Source organism: Kogia breviceps, chromosome 9 (genome assembly GCF_026419965.1).
Source record: "Kogia breviceps isolate mKogBre1 chromosome 9, mKogBre1 haplotype 1, whole genome shotgun sequence".
Lineage (NCBI taxonomy): Eukaryota > Metazoa > Chordata > Mammalia > Artiodactyla > Physeteridae > Kogia > Kogia breviceps.
In genome coordinates, this window is record NC_081318.1 from 18,845,997 (window position 1) to 18,873,708 (window position 27,712).

The following is a 27,712-nucleotide window of genomic DNA, read 5'->3' on the forward strand; positions in this document are numbered from 1 at the left end:
CCTAAGAGACTACTACAAGCAACTCTATGCCAATAAAATGGACAACCTGGAAGAAATGGACAAAATCTTAGAAAGGTATAACCTCCCAATACTGAATCAGGAAGAAAGAGAAAATATGAACAGACCAATCACAAATAATGAAATTGAAACTGTGATTAAAAATCTTCCAACAAACAAAAGTCCAGGACCAGATGGCTTCACAGGTGAATTCTATCAAATATTTAGAAAAAAGCTAACACTCATCCTTCTCAAACACTTCCAAAAAATTTCAGAGGAAGGAACACTCCCAAACTCATTCTATGAGGCCACCACCACCCTGATACCAAAACTAGACAAAGATGTCACAAAGAAAGAAAACTACAGGCCAATATCACTGATGAATATAGATGCAAAAATCCTCAACAAAATACTACCAAACAGAATCCAACAAGACATTAAAAGGATCATACACCATGAGCAAGTGGGATTTATCCCAGGGATGCAAGGATTCTTCAATATATGCAAATCAATCAATGTGATACATCATATTAACAAATTGCAGAATAAAAACCATATGATCATCTTGATAGATGCAGAAAAAGCTTTTGACAAAATTCAACATCCATTTATGATAAAAACTCTCCAGAACGTGGGCATAGAGGGAACTTACCTCAACATAATAAAGGCCATATATGACAAACCCACAGCAAACATCATTCTCAACGGCGAAAAACTGAAAGCATTTCCTCCAAGATCAGGAACAAGACAAGGATGTCCACACTCACCACTATTATTCAACATAGTTTTGGAAGTCCTAGCAATGGCAATCAGAGAAGACAAAGAAATAAAAGGAATACAAATTGGAAAAGAAGAAGTAAAACTGTCACTGTTTGCAGATGTCATGATACTATACATAGAGAATCCTAAAGATGCCACCAGAAAACTACTAGAGCTAATCAATGAATTTGGTTTATACTGCAGGATAAAAAATGAATGCACAGAAATCTCTTGCATTCATATACACTAATGATGAAAAACCTGAAAGAGAAATTAAGGAAACACTCCCATTTACCACTGTAACAAAAAGAATAAAATACCTAGGAATAAAGCTACTTAGGGAGCAAACGACCTGTATGCAGAAAACTATAACACACTGATGAAAGAAATTAAAGATGATACCAAACAGATGGAGAGATATACCATGTTCTTGGATTGGAAGAATCAATACTGTGAAAATGACTATACTACCCAAAACAATCTACAGATTCAATGAAACCCTTATCCAATTACCAATGGCATTTTTTACAGAACTAGAACAAAAATCTTAAAATTTGTATGGAGACACAAAAGACCCCAAATAGCCAAAGCAGTCTTGAGGGGAAAAAAACGGAGCTGGAGTAATCAGACTCCCTGACTTCAGACTCTACTACAAAGCTACAGTAATCAAGACAATATGGTACTGGCACAAAAACAGAAACATAGATCAATGGAATAAGATAGAAAGCCCAGAGATAAACCCACGCACCTATGGTCAACAAATATATGACAAAGGAGGCAAGGATATTCAATGGAGGAAAGACAGTCTCTTCAATAAGTGGTGCTGGGGGCTTCCCTGGTGGCGCAGTGGTTGAGAATCCGCCTGCTGATGCAGGGGACACGGGTTCATGCCCTGGTCCGGGAAGATCCCACATGTCGCGGAGCAGCTGGGCCCGCGAGCCATGGCCGCTGAGCCTGCGCGTCCAGAGCCTGTGCTCCGCAACGGGAGAGGCCACAACAGTGAGAGGCCTGTGTACTGAAAAAAAAAAAAAAAAAAAAGTGGTGCTGGGAAAACTGGACAGCTACATGTAAATGAATGAAATTAGAACACTCCCTAACACCATACACAAGAATAAACTCAAAATGGATTAGAGACCTAAATGTAAGACCGGACACTATACAACTCTTAGAGAACAACATAGGTGGAACACTCTTTGACATAAATCACAGCAAGATCTTTTTTGATCCACCTCCTAAAGTAATGGAAATAAAAAGAAAAATAAACAAATGGGACCTAATGAAATTTCAAAGCTTTTGCACAGCAAAGGAAACCATAAACAAGACAAAAAGACAACCCTCAGATTGGGAGAAAATATTTGCAAACGTATCAACGGACAAAGGATTAATCTCCAAAATATATAAACAGCTCATGCAGCTCAATATTAAAGAAATAAACAACCCATTCCAAAAATGGACAGAAGACCTAAATAGACATTTCTCCAAAGAAGACATACAGATGTCCATGAAGCACATGACAAGCTGCTCAACATCACTAATTATTAGAGAAATGCAAATCAAAACTACAATGAGGTATCACCTCACACCAGTTAGAATGGGCATCATCAGAAAATCTACAAACAACAAATGCTGGAGAGGGTGTGGAGAAAAGCGAACCCTCTTGTACTGTTGGTGGGAATGTAAATTGATACAGCCACTATGGAGAACAGTAGGGAGGTTCCTTAAACATCTAAAAATAGAATTACCATATGATCCAGCAATCCCACTACTGGGCATATACCCAGAGAAAACAATAATTCAAAAAGACACATGCACCCCAATGTTCATTGCTGCACTATTTACAATAGCCAGGTCATGGAAGCAACCTAAATGCCCATCTACAGATGAATGGATAAAGAAGATGTGGTACGTATATACAATGGAATATTACTCAGCCATAAAAAGGAATGAAACTGGGTCATTTGTAGAGACATGGATGGATCTAGAGACTGTCATACAGAGTGAAGTAAATCAGAAAGAGAAAAACAAATACCGTATATTAACGCATATATGTGGAACCTAGAAAAATGGTACAGATGAACCGGTTTGCAGGACAGAAATGGAGACACAGATGTAGAGAACAAATGTATGGACACTAAGGGGGTTAAGCGGCAGGGGAGTGGGGTGGTGGTGCAGTGATGAATTGGGAGATTGAGAGTGACATGCATACACTGATGTGTATAAAATGGATGACTAATAAGAACCTGCTGTATAAACAAATTAAATTAAATTAAATTCAAAAAATAAATAAATAAAGTAAACAAGAGCAATGAGTTGCCCCTGAGGATGTGCTCTGGTTTTATCATTTGTTTTAATTAGAAAGTGGCCACATATAATAGTAGCACTATCTGACTTTCTCAATGCTTGAAATTACTAGCTCCCTAATACCTTTTCTGATGCAGTGATATGCCCTCTGGTCCTTGCTTTGGTGAATGATGTGCTCTTGAGGAAGCCCTGACCTCTGCCCCCATGAGGGTGCCCGTGCACGGTTAGGCAAGGCTTCTGAGCCTGTGAGGGAGGTGGATGCATGAGTGTGGGGTACTTACGGGTGTCTTTCCTCTTGCCACTAATCCCATCCAGAGGAGAAAAACAGCAGTGGCAACAGTAACAGTAATAGGAGCAGGAAGCTAATTTTAGGATTTTGTTCTGTCATCTTGTGCCTCCACACAGACTGCATATGGTGCTGACTGAGGTCTGAGTCCCCTACCGGATTACAAGTTTCATTAAGGCAAGGGCCTCACCGATCTTACTCCCACTGTATCTTCAGGACCTATCACATGGGAAGAACTCAATACATGTTTATTGAAAGAATGGATGAACAAATGAATGAATCCCTTCACCTCTCCATGGATCCATCCGTGGAGGTTGGGAAAAACCACCTACGCTTCTTACCACAGTTATTTCCCACTAAATTTTGCATAAACTACCATTAATTCATCCATCCATCCATTCACTCAATCACTTGAGTCTTTCATTTAGCAAATTTTTCTCATGCATGTATTCAGTTCCTGGCCTTCTGCTGAACAATGAGAACTCAGCGGTGAGCACAGCTGACAGTGGTCTCCACCCTCACTGGGCTTACAGTCCAGCAGGGGAAACAGGCATTAAATACGGCATCCCAAGCATGACGGACAGACACTCTAATAGGGGAAAAGCGGGATTTAATGAAAATGAACGTTGAGGGGGCCTATCCAGGTGGGAATGTTGAGGCGGACTGGATCAGAATCTTGATGACGAGTTAATAAACACCTCTAAGAACACATCTGGCCCAGCGTGCCTCAGAGTGCATATCACAAACAAAGATGAAGGGTAGGCTATGGACCATTTGCAACAGAATAGGTGTCAGAGAGGTGAAAGGACTTCTGACCAGGGAAAGCTTTGGTTTATGTAAGTCACTTTGGTTTGCTGAAAGGTTCCAGGTTTCCACATCAGCACGGCAGTCAGGATACACCTTTTTGCCCTAATTTGGTCGTCCATTCACTGTGCTCCACTTATCTTTTGAAACACGTTCAGTACAGCTGTATAAGCAGAATGACACTCTGTGCTTTTAAATTCTGATATTAAGTTTTAATTTATTTTGGTTGCTTCAGGGTGTTTGGAATATATTAATGAGTCAATTATTCTATAGTATTTGTATTCTAGAGTTGTTCGAATGAGGGATGTAATTTTAGATCTCTAGATAACTGGACCTGTTTAAAATAGTATTTACATTGTTTGAACTTGTGTAGCTTAAGGGAAGGAACCTGTATGCAACAGCGTTAGAAAATAATTTGCATTTCTTTTTCCTGCTGTCCTATATATCTTCGCAGTCACGGTCTCAGCTCATTGACAAACATCACTAATCTAACAGTAATGTCTTTGCCATACATAAAAAAATAAAAGAGGGAACCAGTTTACAAGGTCACAGCAATAACTAAATCTGAGACCCAGACACCTTTAAAAAGTCTGTAAATCCAGCTGAAGATTTTCTAGGATGGTTCTAGTCTTTTGGATATATGCTGCTATTTTAACTGAGTCATTAGGGAACCACACAGCAAAATATCTGCTCCAGAAAACTGAAAGTGTATGAATGCTAACCTGAGGGAAGGGAAAAGGAAATCTTTTGCTGCCATTTCTCTTTCCTTCCTTCTGAAATATGCCTCAAAAGAGAAAGACCTGCGTGGAAATAAAGCAGATGACGTGCTGGCAGCGTGAGCTCCAACGGAGATTAGGAAAGGCTGTCACCGGTGCAGACCCACCCACCATCCATCACAACATTGTGATTCATGCTGTCATATCACATGGCAACAGGAGGAGCCCGTGTTCCAACACCATGATGCTTTATTACAACCACGTGTATTTCCAAACCTTGGAGTGTGATTTCGGCTGTCATTGAATTAAGTAAAACATTTGGAGGATTAAAGTAAAATAAAAAAAAAATACAGTGAATATCACAGTGTAATAACTGGCAAAGAAGCTCATAAGCCTTCTATGTACATTTTAATAGCCAACATTAGCAAAATCCGACATTTTATAGCCTTACCAGCCAATAAGGAAACTTACCCGTATCTGAAGTAAGCGCTGAACTGTCTGCAGAGGCGGTGAACGAGTTCTCGTTTACCACATGCTTGAGGGCCAGCTAATACCAACATGGGATAAGGGGCATCCAGACAAGGAAGGGTGCTGCAACAGGGCAGAGCAGACATGTATATTAATGCATCCAGCATGTAAAGTGTCCATGTCACAATCACAATTAATCCAGTAATCCAGCACTTGCTATATGTAGACACTCTATGGAAGGATGGTCCTACTTTCCAGAAGCAAGTCGACTGCAAAATAGCAAAAAAATTTACCTTAACAAGATTTTTTAAAGGAAAAATATGGTAAGAGATATTAATTCTTGGTTGATAAAAGTATTCCCCCCAAGAACTTCAAAATGAAAGAAATAAGACTGCCCTCTGAGAGGTAAACTTTAACATCTGTATCAATCTAATTAGAACACAGATGTGAAACTAACACAACACTGTAAAGCAATTATACTCCAATAAAAAAAAATACTCATGTGCAAAGAAAACAGTAATCACTGAAATTTACCTGAGCAATTACTATATGCCAGGTGCTATTCTAGGTGTCTTACATGCATTACCTCATTTGATTATCACAGGAAGCTAATGAAGATGATTCTACCATTATCCCCACTTAACACATAAAGAAACTGAAGTACAGAGAGGTTAATTAACTTGCTTAAAGTAACAACTAATAAGTAAGAGCTGATAATATGAATCTCGGCATGGCTTCTGGTCTAAAAGACCAAAGGACTAATTCATATAAAATCTCTTGCAACATGCAGAGCTGAAGTGGTTTGGGTTCCACTCAAGACACAAATTCTAGAAACATGGAATAAAATATAATATTTTGAAAACAATCATGGTTGAGGTAGAGATTCTGTGAAGAATGGGGGCAGTGCAGCATAATTTTTCAATCTCTCTGAATACTCACAGGAAAACAGAAAAACTTGAGAACAAAAGCCCATGGAAAATGTAGATAACAAACCAGATGAAAAGCCACAAACCCGCAAGACTCTTACGGCTCTGGAAGCTGGGCAAGAGGAAGAAGGAGGAAGCAATGGGCAGCGTCTGAGAACAAGGGAACCCCAAAACAATGGGTATCCAGCAGAAAGCAGGCAGCTTGAAACTGCAATGTCCAAAAGCCTACACGTGAAAGCTCATAAAAGCTGTATTGGTAGTAGCCAAAGACTGGAATCAGCCCAGATGTCCTTCGATGGTTGGTTAAACTAATTATGGTGCATTCATACCAAGGAATATACTACTCAGCAATACAAAGGCATGAACCACTGATACATTCAACAGAGGCTAAGTTAAATAAAAAAAAAAGTCAACCCCAAAAGGTTATACATATACTCTATGATTCCATTTATATAGCCTTCTTGAAATGACAGCATTACAGAGAAGGGGAACAGATCTTTGGTTGGCAAACGTTAGGGAAGATGAGCAGGAGGGAGGTGGCTGTAGCTATAAAAGGGAAGCAAAGGGATCCATGTGACAAAACTCCTGTGTCTTTACTGGAGTCATGCTCACATGAATCTACACATGTGATAAAACAGCATAGAACTAAATGTACAGAGGAGTACATGCAGAACTGGTGAAACGTGATAAGGTTTGTGGCTTGTATCAATGTCAGCTTCCTGGTTTTGATATTCTACTTTAGCTAAGCAAGACATTACCACTGGAGGAAACCGGGTGAAAGATATCTAGAATTTCTCTGTATTATTTCTTACAACAGCATGTGAATCTAAAATTACCTCAAAATAATTTTTTTAAGCAATTAAAGGAAAAAATTTGGAGAGAAAGTGACAAATATTGAGGATAGGCAAAGGAGATCTTCTTCCTGAAGAAGAAAATCAAAGCTAAGGAACAAATATTAAAGAATGTCATTCAAGAAAACCTTTCTGAAATTAAAAAAAAAAATAAAATAACACTATACAACATACCTGAGAATATTAGCCTAGAACAACTGGGCTATAAATGTTGTAACAATAATACCAAGACATAGTCTAGTAAAATTACTGGACTTAAAAAAAGCTGGGGGGATTATTCAGCTAGAAAAAGAGAACACATGATTTATAAGGGGAAATAAGACTGCCCTCTCAGAGGTAAACTTTAAATTAAATTAAATTGTCACCAGTTTTTCGACAGCAATGTTTTGCACCAAAAGAAAATGGAGAAACCCTTTTAATATTGTCAAGAGAAAAAGTGTGAGCCATGGACTTTACATATAGCAAAAATGACTTTCAAGTGTAAAGGGCAGAGAATATGATCAACATGCAAGATTTCAAGAGATACTGATTCCACGGCTCTTCCTAAGGAATCTGCTAGAGAACAAGCTTCATACAACCAAAATGACTCAAGAGGAGGCATCAGTTTGTAAGGGCTGGCAGTGAGCAATAAATAGGCCGTTATCCAGAAAACTAAATGACAGCAAAGGAGAAAGTACAGTGTGTGATGGATATATGTTCTGACAATATAAATACAGTACACTATTTTTAAAGTGGAGTGATTGATGCTTATATAAAATATATACAGTAGGCAAATTCATAGAGACAGAAAGTACATGAGAAGTTACCAGGGACCGGGAGTAGCAGGAAATGGGGAGTTATTGCCTAATGTTTACAGAGCTTCTGTTCGGGGTGATGAAAAAGTTTCGGAAACAGCTGGTGGTGATGGTTGCACAACATTGTGAATATAATTAATGCCACTGAACTTTACACTTTAAAGTGGTTAAAATGGCAAATTTTATGTGTTTTATATATATATATATTTTTTACCACAATAAAAAACAATGGGGGAATGGTTAATGGGAGGAACATAGGCAAAATATGTTTTTAATGTTTTCAGTAATTATTACTACTGGTATTCTGATACTGTTGTGGTGTAATATGGGACTTTAAAAAAGAGCAATTAGGGCTTCCCTGGTGGCGCAGTGGTTGAGAATCCGCCTGCCGATGCAGGGGACACGGGTTCGTGCCCCGGTCTGGGAAGATCCCACATGCCGCGGAGCGGCTGGGCCCGTGAGCCATGGCCGCTGAGCCTGCGCGTCCGGAGCCTGTGCTCCGCGATGGGAGAGGCCACAGCAGTGAGAGGCCCGCATACCGCAAAAAAAAAAAAAAAAAAAAAAAAAAAAAAAAAAAAAGAGCAATTATGCGATATTCTAATTCCATCTTCCTCTGTGTCTTTGGTGAGGGAGAAAAGGAGATACAGATGTAACAGAGATGAGGTTAAGTAAAAGCTCAACTATAGTCTTGAAATTGAATTGTACCAATATGAATTCAGGAGATGTTTTACCATCTATCTATAGATAGATCTATCTAGGTACAGATTAGATAGATATAGATAGATATAGATAGATAGATATAAAAGATTGAACAGATGTAATAGGTAGGTACAAATAGGCAAGATGGGTGGATGGATAGATAGAAAGAAAGAATAGATAGATGGATCAATGAATGTAGGGAAGGAAGGAAGGAAAGAAGGAGGGGAGGGAAGGGAGGGAAGGAAGGAAGGGAGGAAGGGAGGGAGGGAGGGAAGGAAATATATTCCTAGCTCTGTCCACTAAAAGACCTGGAAACAATGATCAACCCAGTGCCATGCTGGTCTCTAGCACCCACATTCTGATTGGGAAATACCATTTCTCACTGAAACAAACCAGGGCTTCTTGGAGAAATGGCCGATTCCAGAGTTCGGACAGGGCTTGTACAAGATCAGCCCGGAGAACCTTGTCATAGGTGAGAGCAAGAAAGCTATCACGGACTACCAGGCCAGAGTCAAGGTTCTGCCATGTCATTTCAATATTGGATCCTCACCCCAATCCCGCCAGAAGAGGGGACAGTGATTCCCCAATATCACAGCCTAAAAGTCCCAAGACCAAGAGTCAGTGTGCCTCTCCTGAAGCCTGACTCCTGGGGCTGCCAGGGAGCTGCATCCTGACCCAGAGTGGGAAGGGCATGGCACCCCTGCTCCTGTCTCCATGAGCTTTTCAGAGTGAGCCCTGCTCCATCCCAGAGCATCTGGGGCTGCTTGGCCATTTGCTCTTCTCTGCCTGACAGCCAGAAATGAACCAGAAATACGTGTTTATCAGACGTTGCTGTAAATTTCTTTGATACATATTTTTATATAAATGTACCCTAAAGCATGAAACAACTAGCAATCTCATAAACTAGAAAAGAAATACAATGAGGACATAAATGCCTTCCTTTTAAATCAAATGTGCTTTTCTAGATGTATGCAAATAAATGATAAATCATTTCACCTAGAGAGCTACCATAAATATATAAAACTGTCAACATCTACATTATTAAATTGCATGTAAAAAGTCATGTCCTGGATGCAAAATAAAACATTTTCTGTCTGTGGGAAACCAACTGTGTGAAGTACCGGAGCAGACCACATGAAGAAGAGAAGCCATTTATAACCAAGAGATTTTACAAGTAATTTTAAAACGCCTTTGGGCATTGATAGAATTTCTGTATTATACTTATAGCGTAAATGGCCATCTGCTCCAACAGATTGTTTAAAAAGATATGGAGAAATCGTAGTAAATCTGTCTTCGAACTCAGAGGTGAGAGATTCTGTTCCTGTGTTCAACCAAGTTGGGTGACTTTTCCCTGCTAGGCCGCTTGGGGCTCAGGGCAATCACTGTAAAGACTGTTTTCGGGTTTCCCTTAGGTGAGGAGGGCCTCCTTCTAGGGACTCTCTAACATATAACCTGCGGTCTTGGGTGCTCTCTGTCAGGGGTATCTAGCATTCATGCACAGCTAAGGAGAAATTGACAAGGGATAGAGATCATCACAATTCTCTGTTAATGAGGCTAAGGTCGGTGGTTCTATCCTACAGCAGAAAAGCTGGCAAACCTTTTTTCTTTTTCATTTCACCATCCTATGTCACAGGCTAGCCACCAATCAAGGGTCCAGATGAAAGAGGGAAGTTGAATCTACTCATCGCCACACTTGGGAAAATGCCAACAAGTGAGCTCCATATTCAAACACGTGATGATAATATGCTATATCTGAGACTACACAGCCTGCCAAATAAAGACCCGATCCCCTCCCTCAGAGAGGTGAGAAAGGAATGGGTCACAAGATAGAGGGCTAGGGAAATGATGAGGTTGTCCTGTGCTGGCTACCCCGAGTTCTACCCAAAGGATCCCTAAGGAATACCTGTCAAAGATCCTCTGGGGCTGCATCATGCTGTTGAAAACGTGGGTCATGTGATCTTGGGCTGCGACCACTTCTGGGGGAGGGTTGTATTTATTCACTGCCGCGACCTTTTCCAGAATTAGGAATGCAAAGGGAAAAGAAAAAAAAATTCGTTTTAAAAGGAAGACAAGCCTTAGATTTTCTTTAATGAAATGTCCTAGACATGCGACCAGGAATCTGTGTTCTGTCTTCATGTCTACTCTAACTTTCCTAAAACCTAAAGAATAATAATTATTTTAAAGTATTGAGCTGGACCCCCTTGGTCACCTATTTCTTTATACTCCCTGGTATGAAAGGAAAAAAGCAAAAACAAAATCGAAACCTCTGAAGTCTAAGAGGACCTTTAATATAGTAAACATTTCCACTTTTAGTATGAAAAGAAATAAGATTCATAGTTCTAGATTCCAGGTACTTGTTACTGCAGAATTTTTTCCTCATGCCATCATGCCAAGAACTATTCCTATGATCTCAAATTCTACTAAACCTCCCCCTCTTTTTTTTTTTTTTTTTTTTTTTTTTGCGGTATGCGGGCCTCTCACTGTTGTGGCCTCTCCCGTTGCGGAGCACAGGCTCCGGACGCACAGGCTCAGCGGCCATGGCTCACGGGCCCAGCTGCTCCGCGGCGTGTGGGATCTTCCCGGACCGGGGCACGAACCCGTGTCTCCTGCATCGGCAGGCGGATTCTCAACCACTGCGCCACCAGGGAAGCCCCCTCCCCCTCTTTTAGTGTAACTTTCTCTTTTCAAAGATATGGGCCTTCTCCCCACGATGGACAGTTCTCCGTCCCCCAGCTTTGTCATCCCTCTAAATACACTATTCTTGTCCACCATACCTTTATCTAATGCGTGGTTTTAAATGTTAGTCCCTTCACACAACGTTAAAGGGAAAGAGAAATCTAATAAGTGCCTTTGAGTGAGAGAAGGATAACAGACTAGCATCTGTAACTATTTTTTTTTTTTTTTTTTTTTTTTTTTTTGCTGTACGCGGGCCTCTCACTGTTGTGGCCTCTCCCGTTGCGGGGCACAGGCTCCGGCCGCGCAGGCCCAGCGGCCACGGCTCACGGGCCCAGCCGCTCCGCGGCACGTGGGATCCTCCCGGACCGGGGCACGAACCCGCGTCCCCTGCATCGGCAGGCAGACTCGCAACCACTGCGCCACCAGGGAAGCCCTGTAACTATTTTTTAACCAAGATTTCAGAGAGGCATTTATGAACTGGAATGTCTGCCTCTTTGCATATTTATACCTGCTTTTTCATTCCCATCTCAAATTTGCATCCAGTGTAAGAAACCCCTCATTAGTGGAGATGTCAGCTGACATCAGTCACGACAGCATGACAAATTAGCTTCCACAGGTATGGAAGGGGCTGGCAGGTGCTAGCATTCAATGTCTGGTTACTCTCTCAACTTGTGTCCAGTAGAATCATTATCTTAAAGAGTAGAATAAAGCATTTAAAAATCAGAGTACTGATTTAGTTGAGTCCTTTTCGATGATGTGGTAGAATGACAGTATAATTCACTTCATTATTAAGTGAACTTTTAGAGTAACACAGATAGGATCACACACCCTCCAAATATGACAGTTATCCAAACTAACAGTCGGCTATACTGCTGCCAGCCTAGGTACATGGAGGCTGCTTCTGCTTCCCACAGCCAGTCTCCTCACTGCACCAAGAGCAGGACTTTCACTGCATTTGTGTTGATGCTCAGCTCTGCAGAGGGTTAAACAGATAGATCCTAGGACAAGGAAATGCCCCCTAAATAATGAATGAACATACTGTTATGTAATCATGTATGGACTGTATTGGCCTTGCAGCAGGCAGCATGAGCTTTTGAGCCTCTCAACTCATAAACACAGGAAATGATATGATTACATACCTTTTCTTCCACTTTTATCTCCTTCTGATCTAATTCTGTTAATCGAAGTAGCATAAAAATTACGAAGGAACAATAGTCAGCTTTTTCCTGTTTAAAATATCAAGAGGGTTATTCAGTTACCTTCCTTTTCCACTAGCAGTCTACTTTCACGAGCTTAGGGCTTTCACCTACTAACGCTGTCATTCATTCACACACACACACACACACACACACACACACACACACACACACACCCTGCATAGGTCTCTACATTTTCAGCTTACCAGTCCCCTTATATTAACAAGTCAAATGCAGACTGTGCCTTGTAACTTATAAAGCTTTTCAAATGTGTGATCTTGTTACTCTCCCTGTGAGATAAGCAGGACAGTTCTGATTATCTTCATTTCTAAAGAGAAAAACATCTAAGGCTCGGAGAAGTGAAGTATTTCATCTAAGGTTCTATGGCCAGTGATCCAAACCCTATCTTCTAATTCCAAAGAGTTTCATTAATTTCTCATTATTTATTACTTTCTATTGTTTTATATTAATTTGTATCATTAATTATGAATTTGTTTTACAATAATAAAATGATATTCATTTATAGAACAACCTCCATATTACTCCCTATCCTCTTCTGTGTTAGGATTACCTGCCTTTTAGAAATATAATTACAGTTATTTTGTATTAAGAAGCTACATCTCTTTGAAGGGAAAGATATTAAGTGGGTGATACGTTTTGAGGATGAGAATATACATGAAATGGATATACAATGGTACCTTTTGTCTACTTCAAAGTGCAAATGTGGGGGAAGTTTATATATAAATGAGTTAACATGTGAAAGGGTCTGTGCTATTTATTTATGCAAACACCTAGATGCTCTTTATGGATCTGGAACTGGGAGGGATGGCCACTTTAAACCCTTCTCTCCCAGGGATGCTTTTAAATTGCCTGCCACTATTCTCATACCAAACATTGTTTTTATTTTTAGATCTTATTTTTCATTTTTTTATTTTGATTTTTTGCCTGCCGGGACACGTTTCTCAAGACACACACAAAAAGAAAGGTACTCAGAGATACATACACATTCAAGGGTCTATGGAAAGGCGAGCGAAGGATATAGATAGAAAGGGGAATGAAGGACATATGCACAAAGAGGGAGGGACAGAGTTGAGGAGAAAGGATCTATCACTGGGGGGAAAAAAAAGAGAATCCTGAAAAAGTCTGAAAGTTTGATATCCATAGGTGAAGAATCAGTAGGAAATATATGATTTTTTTCTATAATCATTTTACAATGCCAATTTTACAACAATCCCCAGGCGAATTTCTTTAAGTGTCTAATCTTAGACTTTCCCCTGTTATAAAATAGGGACCACATTCGTCTACACCTCAGGCATCGTGCAGTCTTTCATGTAAAAGGACATTGCTCTACAATCTCAATAGCTCCCGCCTGATAATCTTTATTACCACCCGGATGAGTCACAAATGACCACACAGAGTAGGCAACCAGTATTCAATTTCAGGCTTTACATGCACCTACGGTGGTACCTAGGTGCGACTTTGCTTACACCTCCTAATAGAGAATGAAGATAAACACACCTTATTCACATTCCTGATGTTCTGTCAAAAGCACTTCATAAAGAAGAATTTCAAGAAAGTCCTCATCCCTCTCCCCTGCCCCCAACATAAAGGACGTCTCACCCGAATTGGATTTCTTAGAAGATTGAGAACTCGAAGGAGACGTAGGTTTTCAATGTATTCTATTTCACCCAGCTCAGCAATCTGTTTAATCCAAAAACACACACACACACACAATATATATATAATCAACAGGCTAAATGCACCAAGACAACAGAGAACATAATATAAGAGGAGCTACTTTGGATCTTTTAAACTCAACTGATTTTAAAAATTGCTCTTGGGCTTCCCTGGTGGCGCAGTGGTTGAGAATCCGCCTGCCGATGCGGGGGACACGGGTTCGTGTCCCGGTCCGGGAGGATCCCACGTGCCGCCCGTGAGCCATGGCCGCTGAGCCTGCGCGTCCGGAGCCTGTGCTCCGCAACGGGAGGGACCACAGCAGTGAGAGGCCCGCGTACCAAAATTGCTTTTGTGACTATCCAGCTTTTTAATGAGAACTCCACAAAGCTACACAGAACAAGAGAATTATTGCATGTTCCTTCAGTAAATGCAAACTCACAGCCACATTTTCTTTTTTCCTCTCTGGATAGAGAACAGTGAGGTAGATGTTCCTCCTCTCACCCACGTCTATCTTAAGGCAGAAATAAAATAGTACACAGAATCAGAGAAACTGCAGAAAATGCATGCAAGGGCTACATGCTTCTCGGCATCCCTGGTTCTGCCTCGCCTCCAGCTCCCTAATCTCCCGCCCCAACGCTGCTTCTGCTGCTTATTGTGGTTACCTGTGACTGGGGAAGCCTTCTCGCTGCATGTACACGTGCAGCTCTATCATTTTTTCAATGGGATAACTGTTTTAAGAAAAGGTAAACATGGGAGACTGTATGACATATTTCTTGATGTGAATGTTACATGACTATTCACCTTAAAATTCTTCGCCAAACTGTACGTTTATGTGTTATACACCTTTTTTGTATAGGTAATATTTCACGACTTTAAAAAGTTAAGAGGGAAAAAGGTTGCTTGATAGCTCCTTAATTTGAGCAGGGATAGAGCTTGGGTGGCAGCAGGCCTGCATTCTCCACTAAACTAAAGACAAACAGTTTTCCTTAAATGCCCTGTAATTAGCATAATTATAATCTTATTTCAGATGGAGATGCTGAACTTTTACAAAAACTTAATAATCACTTTTTCATTTCTATTTCTCCCCAAGTCATTTCTGCAGGCATGGTAAGATCACTCCAACAGCCGAGTCACTAATAGTTCCTGAGTTATCCAACCACAAAACGCAGTTGAAATGTAAGCTATTCCCAAAGCTAAATCAGGGGAGGAACACATGTGCCATGTTCTAAGGATGCCATTTTCAAAGATATAATATGAAAGGCCAATTCCGAGTTACAATATACAACCTGCACACATTAATCTGGTTATAGCAATGTTATGCTTTTTCCGTAAGATCACTAGACTCTCCACTAAACTGCCATGCGGATCATCTACAAGATAAAAGGATCAATGTTTAAATACTGTGTTATTTGGGAAGGTGGAAGAGTCACTTTGGTTCACACTGCTCAATCAATCAACAGATTGATTCCACTCTAGCCCACAGCTCTTGTGTTTGGACCTAACACAAATGTTAGGAGGAGGTGTTTCCTCGCAGCCTACACGTCTCACCAACGCATCCTGGCCACGTGCACTTGCAGACATTGCTGGTGGGAGTGGACGTGTTACACGTGCATAAGCTATAAACCAGCTATCCCACTTCAGGAGGTTTATACTGAAAAGATCATCAGACAGACAAAAATTAGATACGTGAGCATTCGGTCTAACGTTTTTGGTAAGAGTTTAAAATTTTCTCGATTCTGAAAAATTCCATCATTATGTGATTAAATGAGTCATGGCACAGTCCCACAACAGGAACGCTAGGCAACCACTTTAGAAGATGGTAACATCGATGGTGCTTAACATGGCAAGATCTTGTAAATACTGTGAACGCTATGAATAGAGTAATCATAGACTACGCAAAATATTATCAATAAGATGTCAGTTGGGATGAGCCAGTCTTTTGAGAGTCAAATGAGAGGGATCCAGCTCCCCTCCGTCCTTTCAAAGGTAGGATGAAGTGGGTAAGGGCAGAGGGGAACACATGTGGAGGCACCTGGCTACCAGCGCCCACCTCTGCTGAACTGGTGATGTGCACTGGGCACGGGCCATCCCGCATGCGCCTCCCACCCCGTCCTGCAGACCTCACCCGGCAGCAGACCCACCCTCACGTCTTCTCTCTTCAAATGCCAAGACCCAAGGCTGTGTGTGTCACAGGCGACCACGAAAGGTGTACAGACACAACACCCCCAAACCATCTAAAGCGAAACACTGCCAGAAAGATTATATTCTGAAAGGAACTTCAGCCATCGGATGCCGAGAATGTCATACCAGCAGCGCTGACCCCCGGATTCCGGTCTACCCTTCTTCCCTGATCTCTGCCCCTGTTGGCTACTCCCCACCAAGCTGAAGCCTTTCAGCTTCCACTATGCAGGGAGAAGCTGGCTCCTTTCTTTGACATTTCCTTTTAAGCCATGCTCTCCAAGCCTAACCATCCGGACCTAAAGAGGCCTGTTAAGTCTTTTTCTTAAAATACATGCTAGATAGATAGATGAAATAATGACACTAAGTAAGACTCAGAGAAGTAAAACAGCAGTCTCTAAGTAACTCCCAGACCAATATTTTGCTTCTAGAAGAAAAGGCTGAGGTTATAATAGAGTTAACGTTTGGGGGATAAGTCTTAAATGATAGAAATGACTTAAAATCTAACAAGGATTGTAGAGTGGAGAGGGACAAAGGCCCCCAAATCACCAGCTCATGATGAATTTGCAAAAAATCTTAAAAGAGATGTTCAAATGATCATGTGAAGCTACGGCAATGTTTTGACAGCTTATACCAAGTAAATAATACTGATAAAGGTACTCCCAATAAGATAATATTCCTAACATCAAGTTAATCATATGAGAAGCAATAGCTATGTTATGTTTCTCTTAAATTATAAATTTTCCATCCTTGATACACATTATTCTCAGTAGTGCTAGAGAAATCTCTGAGGAAATCTTTGGATGGCTCGGCTTACAGAATATTTCACATACTGCTGGTTGTTCCCCAACCTGTCCAGCGGGGAGTGAGAGAATTGTGTCATTATTACGGACCCAATTGTTGCCAAAGGATCCCTCCTTTGGGACGTGTGGCCATTTTTTTCTTTTTTAATGAGTCTCTTCAACATTTGAAAATAATAAACTCTGTTCTTCCCTAATGATTCCCCCTTTTTTTCTTCCACTATTTCAAATGTAATTTGAAAAGTCTCCTGGAATGGAAGAGAACACCATACTATTCATGAGGTCTTTCTAGACCTGTGCTACCCAATATGGTAGTTACTAGCCCTATGTAGCTACTTACCACTGGGAATATGGCCAGGATAAATTCAAAGGTACTATAAGTGCAAAATACGCAATAGATGTCCAAAATGCAGTATGAAACAACAGAACATAAAATATCTCATAAATAATTTTTATAAAGATTACATGTTGAAATGACAATATTTTGGATATATTGGGCTAAATAAAGCAAAAAATTAATTTCACCTGTTTCTTTTTACCTTTTTATTGTGGCTACCAGAAAATTTAAAATTACACATGAGGCTCATATTATATTTAAGCCAGAAGGCACTCTTCTAGATCATGACAACACCACACACTTTTCTGAAGGGAGGGCCATTAGCATTTCATTTAATGTATTAACCTGCAGGGTTAAGAACACTGACTCTGGAGGCAAATCATTCTGTTTGAACCCTGGCTATGCTATTAGCTGGATATGGTATAACTTTGGACAAGTTACTTAAAGTCTCTTTGCTCCAGTTTCTTTATCTGTAGAATAGCAATAATAATAGGGTTATAATGAGGATTAAATGAGATGATATATGCAAAGTGCTTAAAACAGTGCCTTGTGCATAAATACGCAATGAAAATCTCTGCATTATTTTATGACAGTAATTGTCATTATTATTACCATTAATCCTTTTCCTAAATCCTGAGATGCACCGAGTTGAAATGTTAATGAGTGCATTCTGCCGTTTGAACACCACCTGTATGTATCTGCAAACCATTTTAATGGCCATTTCATGAAAAAGACACTAAAACCATATGAGACAGAGATTGCGCTGACCTCTTAAGACAGGTGGGACAGTGAACAAAAGTCACCCACTAGAATTAACCTTAGAAGTTAACAAACAATTTAATATGCAAGTCAAGTGAAAATGAGGAGGAACAGTTTTTGCCTGTGATTAAAAATCCACTTCTCAGACCTAAAGATTGCCTCCTTTTCTTGATTTTTAGAATCTAACAGCTAACGGAAGCTCACTGGAGAAAGAGTCATCAGACCGAGCTGATAAGCACCAACACAGCCGAACAGAGCAATATCTCCACAGGAACGCATCTCACTCCAGCTAGGATCTATGTCTCTTTCAGGGTTAGCCAAAATTTTCATTTTCAAGAAGAAATAACCATTTGTCTTCCTTATGAAATATTTCCCCAAAATATGAAAAAGTACTCGAGATGAATAACATCACAATGTAGACCTGATTGCGTAAGAGGTGAGTTATAGGTACCAACTTAATACACCATGATTAGGAGCACAAATGCTTTATTAAAAATAAAATATAATGAAGAGTGAAATCCAATTGATATAATTGGTGAAGTAATGTGTGCATTAAGCCAGATAGGGTAATTTGAGTAAATCCAATCCCCAACTCATTCGGGTTGGGAAGGTACCCTATTGTTACAAATAGGATATGAGAATTCACTTCCTGTGTCTCTTCTCATTAAATGCAGCACAGGCAACACGAGCCTGAGGCTATTCTCTTGTCTCTAGTTTCCTTCCTCTGACATGTCAGACATTCCTACTGCCATCTTTCTACCCCAAATTTCACACGAATGTATCCACTTCACAAGGTCATGTGCACGTGGTTGCAGTTTAAACCTTCAAAACAATGTAATTAGGAATCTTCAAATTTTCAAAAATTAAGAATTATTACTTATTTTTTAAAAAAATGAGTCCTTCAACTGCTGCTCCAGGAGGTTTTCTAGAATAACTTTTCTGAGCTGGCACTGAATGTGCTAGCACTTGAGAAATAATTATAGACACTAAAACCGAGACATATAAAGTATAATATGACATTACCTTATTATCCTCGAGGTTGATCACTTCCAAGAAGTCATGACTCTCTAAGCCTTGGAGGCTACTGATCTGATTGTGGCTCAGATCCAGGATCTGCAGGACCCTTAGGTCACCCAAACCTGTGATCTTCTCAATCTGGTTATTGCTCTAAAATTGATAACATACACTTAATGTCCTAAAGGGAAAAGTGTAATGACAAGTTTTCATCCTGGATACTGCCCCAAACCTCTTAAAATCAGTAAGACATTCTCGTCCCCCCTCCCATTCCCATCTTTCACCTCCCTAAACACATATACATACACCCCAGAAAGAAATCCCAGGGAAGACTCAGAACATAATATTTTCGCTAGAGGTAAAGCAGAGGAATGTTTGAATCAATAGGAAAGACAAAAGCTAGGCAGTGTAAGCTTTTGACATTGCTAACCTCAAGCTTAGCGGCAGCATAGCTCCAAGCTTATCTTTAGAATTGTAAATTTAATGCAACTCTTTCATCACCATCACAGAAAACCACCTGAATACTGTAACTCCCACATACACTCTTGTTTTCAGAAATATTCTGAATATAATCACCTCATACCATGAGGACTGTAGTAGTCTGGTGTCTAAACTTATTCATGCTCTTGTACAGTTTCCACCTCTTGAATCCAGGATAGACCTATGACCTGCCTTAACCAAAAGAATATGGCAGAAGTGTCCCGGTTCCAAATCTAAGACTTAGGAAGGCCTGACAGCATCTCCTCTTGTGTCTTGGAGCCCTAAGCTGCCATGTAAGAACTCTAGCCACTCTGTTGGAGAGAATCTGTGGAGAGGTCACCTGGAGAGGAGCCCTGAGACTAAACAGAGGAGAAACCCAGCCATTGCAGCAACCTGGCTGAGCCCAGCCCCCAAGCCAATCTGCTAGCTGGACGTGGCAAGACCAGCAGAACCGCCCAGCTGGGCCCAGCTCAGATTACAGAACTGCTAGCTAATGAAATGGTTAACTAATAGCACTTCTCCACGCCACTACACTTGGGGTGGCATGTTCTACAACAACAGATACGTAAACAAAGTTCTTAAATAATTCACACGTAAGCATCTTATTAGACAATACCGTGAAACAGAGAAAGGTATAAGACTTAAACACTGTTCTTTTTCCCACCCCCCCGTACCCATAACAACAATTTATAGTGATAACAATAATTTGTATTTTCTTGTACATTTCCCAACATTCTCAAAATTCCTTGGGTTCTTTAGCCTTTGAGGTATAAAACTATGCCACAGTAAAGTTAAACTTTGAGTTGAGAATCACAGTAAAGTGTAATTTTGAGGTTTCAATTAATGCCACATTATACCCATCCTTAAACTTTGTTTTTGGCCACACCGTGCAACGCAAGATCCCAGGTCCCTGACCAGGGATCGAACCTGTTTCTCTGCAGTGGACGTGTGCGGTCCTAACCACTGGAGCACCACGGAACTCCCCACATCCTTAAACTTTTAAAACTTTTACTAAGCACTTTAGAACTAAAAAATTAAATTATAGTATTCTCTACCACCTATAATATTTTTCCTGATACATGCTTCCCAAAGTATTTAATAGTAAGAGTTCATTTTCACTCAACTTTTCATAAGATTTCACTTCAATAATGAGCAAGGTTTATGTTCATTAGTATAATTCTATGGCTGTTTAAAATATATTAATAGAACATTGATAATCTATAAAACTGGATGCTAGTACATGGGGGTTCATTAAACTATTACTTTTATTTTTATATATGTCTGAAAAATTCCATAATAAGAAGGAAAAATACTCATAACTCCATTTGCCTAAGTCAAATTTCCTACTGCCCAAAAAAGTTCTAGAAAGTGTAATAAAAGGGGGAAAGAAAAAAACTACAGTAAACTGAACATAATATCCTTATTAATTTAATTTATTAAAATAAGACCTCAATATCCTATTTAAAATATGCCCACATATCAAATTTATGTAAAATACACCTCTTCCCCAAAGACCTTTGAAGTGCTGTAGATGTGGAAGATGAACTGTAATTCTTCTTTAGAGTGTCTCTGATGGCTTCCAAAGTGGCAGATGCACAAGAGCAGATTAAGGTATAGAAAAGTTTAATTAGATAACCTATGGTCATAAAAGAAAGCAGAACTGAGAAATACTCCGAACCAGAATTCTGAGTCAAAGTTATCTAGTAAAATCCTTTATCCAATGATGAAAAACGGATACATCTCTTCTCAAAGTGCACGTCGAGTGCCTGTATGAACAGTTCTTCTTGCTTGTTTTATCATGATTAGCAGGAAAAAGTGGGTCTTTAGAGAGAAACTAAAATGAAATGAGAAATATTCTCAATCTCCCAAGTTGGGAGGAGAAAAAAACAAATGGCTTTTACTAAGACAAAATGATTTTTGAAGTTTGGAATGTATTGTCCTTACTTGCTAAAGGAGGTGGTTGACAAAGCAGACCATAAATGAACCACATTTCTCCCTAATGTTTATGATAAAAGTTGACGGAAGAGGGACTCCCCTGTTGGCGCAGTGGGTTAAGAATCCGTCTGCCAATGCAGGGGACATGGGTTCGAGCCCTGGACTGGGAAGATCCCACATGCCGTGGAGCAACTAAGCCCGTGTGCCACAACTACTGAGCCTGCATGCCACAACTACTGAAGCCTGTGTGCCTACAGCCCTCTTATAGCTCTGCAGCAAGAGAAGCCACCACAATGAGAAGCCCGTGCACCGCAACTAGAGAAAGCCTGCACGCAGCAACGATGACCCAACACAGCCAAAAATAAATAAATAAATTTATTTAAAAACAAAAAGTTGATGGAAGAGAATTAACAACTGGTTTGTATAGTGAATTGTTCTTTTTTCTCTAAATTGTAAAGTGAATTACTTTCGGTAATAAACCAATTGGATTACTGATACCACAAATCTTTTAAAACGTATTAAAACCTGTTGAAACAAATGAGTATCATTTTATTTTATGAATTATATTAATATATGGAAAAGAAAACCTATTCTAAAAAGTTTAAGGAAAATGAATGATGGCATATTCTGTATTTTCTAGTTCATCTTGGGTGATGAGGATGGGGGTTGGGCACAACCCCCCAATCTACTTGTAGGAAAAATAAGTCTTTTATGCTTCTTCTAAAAGCTACTTGAGATGAAATTATCAACACAGATTATTTATTTAGTTATTGAAACAAAATCTTAGGATGAAAGTGCTATGTGATGTCATTCTTAATAATCAGTTCAATTCTCATTCCCTTAAGCACACCGCCAATCTCTTTCCACATATCATGCTCCACTTAAAGTTAACGGGAATGCCAATGCAAAAAGGTATGTAAATAAAAGGATAAGGTTCTAACAAGCAGCAAATTGAATAGAATATACTGCCAATAATCCTTCAAATTATCATAATTTTAAAACGTGACTTTCTTTTATAATTTTTAAATTTGCAATTCAGCCTACCAAATTCATTTTCATTTATGCTTTGCTTACATGCCTTAGTGAGCAGAAAACAGAAAAACTCAGGGAAATTATTAAACCTTGCCATGCTTCATTTCCAACCTCAGTACTGGGAACCAGTACTTTACCCTCACCTAACTCGTTGTAAGAAGTGAAGGCTCTTGAAAAAGCACTTGAGGCTTAACACAGCCTACCTTCAGCTGTCTGTGGTTACATAAGACAGTGACTGTACATTGTGTATGTCAAAAATCTGCAGATAACCCAAGATGTCATTTCAAACAACAATGTTCAACACTCTCCTGTGGGATAGTTCAAGTAAGAAATTACTAAGCTACTAGCCTCATGGCTTAAAATCCCCCCTGTCCACCTCATGACAGATATAATAAAAGAATCCCAAAGCCATCCAAGGGTAAGAAGTGAGAAGGAGAAGGAAAGGAAGAAGAAAGAATCCTAGATAATCTACAAACTATATAATCACCCCCAAATTAATGAGCTAGACTGTTATTTCAAAAATACTGTATATATGTTTGGAACAACTATGATCCTACTGATTTTAAAATAAATTGTCTGTATTTTCATTCAGTCAGAGTCACACTGTCATACAGCTTAAGAAGCATGCTCTCTATGGGAAAAAAATTAAAAATTTTAACTGCTTGATGGGAATTGTTCATTTATTCTCAGCACCAATTCTGGTTTTCTAGAATGGGAAACTGGCACATAGTGATATAAAAGGACTGCCAAATTCAGTGCCCAGTGGTTCATTTGAGAGCAATGAAGTTTTAACTGCAATAAATATTATGCTTAAATATGTTTAAATGTTATTTCATCAATAAGACATTAAAATACATTCTATTTTTTAACATCTTTAGTGGAGTATAATTACTTTACAATGGTGTGTTAGTTTCTGCTTTATAACAGTGAATCAGCTATACATATACATATATCCCCATATCCCCTCCCTCTTGGGTCTCCCTCCCACCCTCCCTATCCCACCCCTCTAGGTGGTCACAAAGCACCGAGCTGATCTCCCTGTGCTGAGCCGCTGCATTCCACTAGCTATCTATTTTACATTTGGTAGTATATATAAGTCCATGCAACTCCTTCACTTCATCCCAGCTTATCCTTCCCCCTCTCCGTGTCCTCAAGTCCATTCTCTACGTCTGCGTCTTTATTGCTGTCCTGCCCCTAGGTTCTTCAGAACCTTTTTTTTTTTTTAATTCCATATATATGTGTTAGCATACGGTATTTGTTTTTCTCTTTCTGACTTACTTCACTCTGTATGACAGACTCTAGGTCATTCCACCACATTACAAATAACTCAATTTTGTTTCTTTTTATGCCTGAGTAATATTGCATTGTATATAGGTGCCACATCTTCTTTATCCATTCATCTACTGATGGACACTTAGGTTGCTTCCATGTCCTGGCTATTGTACATAGAGCTGCAATGAACATTGTGGTACATGACTCTTTTTGAATTATGGTTTTCTCAGGGCACATACCCAGTAGTGGGATTTATGGGTCATATGGTAGTTCTATTTTTAGTTTTTTAAGGGACCTCCATACTGTTCTCCATAGTAGCTGTATCCATTTACATTCCCACCAACAGTGCAAGAGGGTTCCCTTTTCTCCACACCCTCTCCAGCAGTTATTGTTTGTAGATATTTTGATGATGGCCATTCTGACTGGTGTGAGGTGATACCTCACTGTAGTTTTGATTTGCCTTTCTCTAATGATTAGTGATGTTGAGCATTCTTTCATGTGTTTGTTGGCAATCTGTATATCTTCTTTGGAGAAATGTCTATTTAGGTCTTCTGCCCATTTTTGGATTGGGTTCTTTGTTTTTCTGATATTGAGCTGCATGACCTGCTTGTAAATTTTCAAGATTAATCCTTTGCCAGTTGCTTCACTTGCAAATATTTTCTCCCATTCTGAGGGCTGTTTTTTTGTCTCGTTTGTTTTCCTTTGCTGTGCAAAAGCTTTTAAGTTTCATCAGGTCCCATTTGTTTATTTTTGTTTTTATTTCCATTTCTCTAGGAGGTGGGTCAAAAAGGATCTTGCTGTGATTTATGTCAGAGTGTTCTGCCTAGGTTTTCCTCTAAGAGTTTTAGAGTGCCTGGCCTTACATTAAGGTCTTTAATCCATTTTGAGTTTATTTTTGTTTAAGCTGTTAGGGAGTGTTCTAATTTCATTCTATCACATGTAGCTGTCCAGTTTTCCAGCACCACTTACTGAAGAGGCTGTCTTTTCTCCATTGTACATTCTTGCCTCCTTTATCAAAGATAGGTGATCATATGTGTATCGGTTTATCTCTGGGCTTTCTCTCTTGTTCCACTGATCTATATTTCTGTTTTTGTGCCAGTACCATACTGTCTTGATTACTGTAGCTATGTAGTATAGTCTGAAGTCAGGGAGTATGATTCCTCCAGCTCCGTTTCTCTTTCTCAAGATTGCTTTGGCTATTTGGGGTCTTTTGTGTTTCCATACAAATTGTGAAATTTTTTGTTCTAGTTCTGTGAAAAATGCCGTTGGTTGTTTGATAGGGATTGCACTGAATCTGTAGATTGCTTTGGGTAGTAGGGTCATTTTCACAATGTTGATTCTTCCAATCCAAGAACATGGTATATCTCTCCATCTGTTTGTATCATCTTTAATTTCTTTCATCAGTGTCTTATAGTTTTCTGCATACAGGTATTTTGTCTCCTTAGGTAAGTTTATTCCTAGGTATTTTATTCTTTTTGTTGCAATGGTAAATGGCAGTGTTTCCTTAATTTCTCTTTCAGATAGTTCATCATTGGTGTATAGGAATGCAAGAGATTTCTGTGCATTAATTTTGTATCCTGCTACTTTACCAAATCATTGATTAGCTCTAGTAGTTTTCTGGTAGTGTCTTTAGGATTCTCTATGTATAGTATCCTGTCATCTGCAAATAGTGACAGCTTTACTTCTTCTTTTCCGATTCGGATTCCTTTTATTTCTTTTTCTTCTGATTGCTGTGGCTAAAATTCCAAAACTTATGTTGAATAATAGTGGTGAGAGTAGGCAACCTTGTCTTGTTCCTGATCTTAGTAGAAATGGTTTCAGTTTTTCACCATTAAGAATGATGTTGGGGGCTTCCCTGGTGGCGCAGTGGTTGAGAGTCCGCCTGCCGATACAGGGAACATGGGTTCATGCCCCGGTCTGGGAAGATCCCACATGCCACAGAGTGGCTGGGCCTGTGAGCCATGGCTGTTGAGCCTGCGCGTCTGGAGCCTGTGCTCCGCAATGGGAGAGGCCACAACAGTGATAGGCCCGCATACTGGAAAAAAAATAAAAACAAAAACAAAACAATGTTGGCTGTGGGTTTGTCATATATGGCCTTTATTATGTTGAGGTTAAGTTCCCTCTATGCCTACTTTCTGGAGAGTTTTTATCATAAATGGTGTTGAATTTTGTCGAAAGCTTTTTCTGCAGCTATTGAGATGATCATATGGTTTTTATCCTTCAATTTGTTAATATGGTGTATCACATTGATTGATTTGCGTATATTGAAGAATACTTGCATTCCTGGGATAAACCCCACTTGATCATGGTGTATGATGCTTTTAATGTGCTGCTGGATTCTGTTTGCTAGTATTTTGTTGAGGACTTTTGCATCTATGTTCATCAGTGATATTGGCCTGTAGCTTTCTTTCTTTGTGACATCTTTGTGTGGCTTTCGTATCAGGGTGATGGTGGCCTTGTAGAATGAGTTTGGGAGTCTTCCTCCCTCTGCTATATTTTGGAAGAGTTTGAGAAGGATAGGTGTTAGCTCTTCTCTAATGCTTGACAGAATTCACCTGTGAAGCCGTCTGGTCCTGGCCTTTTGTTTGCTAGATTTTTAGTCACAGTCTCAATTTCAGTGTTTGTGACTGGTCTGTTTATATTTTCTATTTCTTCTTGGTTCAATCTCAGAAGGTTGTGCTTTTCTAAGAATTTGTCCATTTCTTCCAGGCTGTCCATTTTATTGGCATATAGTTGCTTGTAGTAATCTCTCATGATCCCTTTGTATTTCTGCAGGGTCAGTTGTTACTTCTCCTTTTTCATTTCTAACTCTGTTGATATGAGTCTTCTCCCTTTTTTTCTTGATGAGTCTGGCTAACGGTTTATCAATTTTGTTTATATTCTCAAAGACCCAGATTTTAGTTTTATTGATCTTTGCTATTGTTTCCTTCATTTCTTTTTCATTTATTTCTTATCTGATCTTTATGATTTCTTTCCTTCTGCTAACTTTGGGGATTTTTTGTTCTTCTTACTCTAATTGCTTTAGGTGTAAGGTTAGATTGTTTATTTGAGATGTTTCTTATTTCTTGAGGTTGGATTGTATTGGTGTGAACTTCCCTCTTAGAACTGCTTTTGCTGAATCCCATAGGTTTTGGGTCATCGTGTTTCCATTGTCATTTGTTTCTAGGTATTTTTTGATTTCCTCTTTGATTTCTTCAGTGATGTCTTGGTTATCAAAAAAATATTCTCAATTGTTGCTAAAAGTATGCCTTCCTTTCTCAGTGTTAAAGTCAATCTTTTAAAAATGGCATTTGTGTACCAAATTAGGAAATCATTTTACTTTAGCATGAATTATTCATCACACACACACACACACACACACACACACACACACACACCCCAGATATGGAAAGGAGCAAACAGAACTAAAGACAATGACATTTCATGAAGGAATTAGCTCTTTATAAAACTGAAATATCCTAACTATCATTCATATATTTATTAAGACATTAACTAGTACTTCTATAAAGAATAACACTTTTGTTAGACTCACCAGACAAAGTATTTTGATCGGTAACATTCCTAAGCCATTAATGGTTGTGATCTTGTTCTTGGCCAAACTAAGGTGGGTAAGACTGCTACACAGCTCTAGTCCTTTGATTTCAGCTATCTCATTGCCTATACGCCATGACTATGTTTAAGGAAAATGGTATTAGAAACATTTGGAAGAAAAAATGAATTAGTGTCAAATCATTCGAAAAATCAGACAACAGCAT

The 27,712-nt window shown here is 39.4% G+C and overlaps 1 protein-coding gene across 2 annotated transcripts in view; it reads right to left on the reverse strand.

The window, feature by feature from the left end:
* LRGUK (leucine rich repeats and guanylate kinase domain containing) overlaps positions 1-27,712 on the reverse strand; it is a 114,829-nt gene that overhangs the window by 53,669 nt on the left and 33,448 nt on the right. For both annotated transcript variants that reach the window (XR_010842080.1, XM_059074411.2), the window contains exons 6-11: positions 27,490-27,614; positions 19,248-19,391; positions 14,094-14,174; positions 12,417-12,503; positions 10,505-10,611; positions 5,335-5,454 (exon numbers count right to left, since the gene is read on the reverse strand). Coding sequence is in view for 1 of the 2 variants with exons in the window: in XM_059074411.2 (XP_058930394.1) it covers positions 5,335-5,454; positions 10,505-10,611; positions 12,417-12,503; positions 14,094-14,174; positions 19,248-19,391; positions 27,490-27,614 (664 nt within the window). In the remaining variant the exon portion in view is untranslated. The remainder of the gene's footprint in view (positions 1-5,334; positions 5,455-10,504; positions 10,612-12,416; positions 12,504-14,093; positions 14,175-19,247; positions 19,392-27,489; positions 27,615-27,712) is intronic.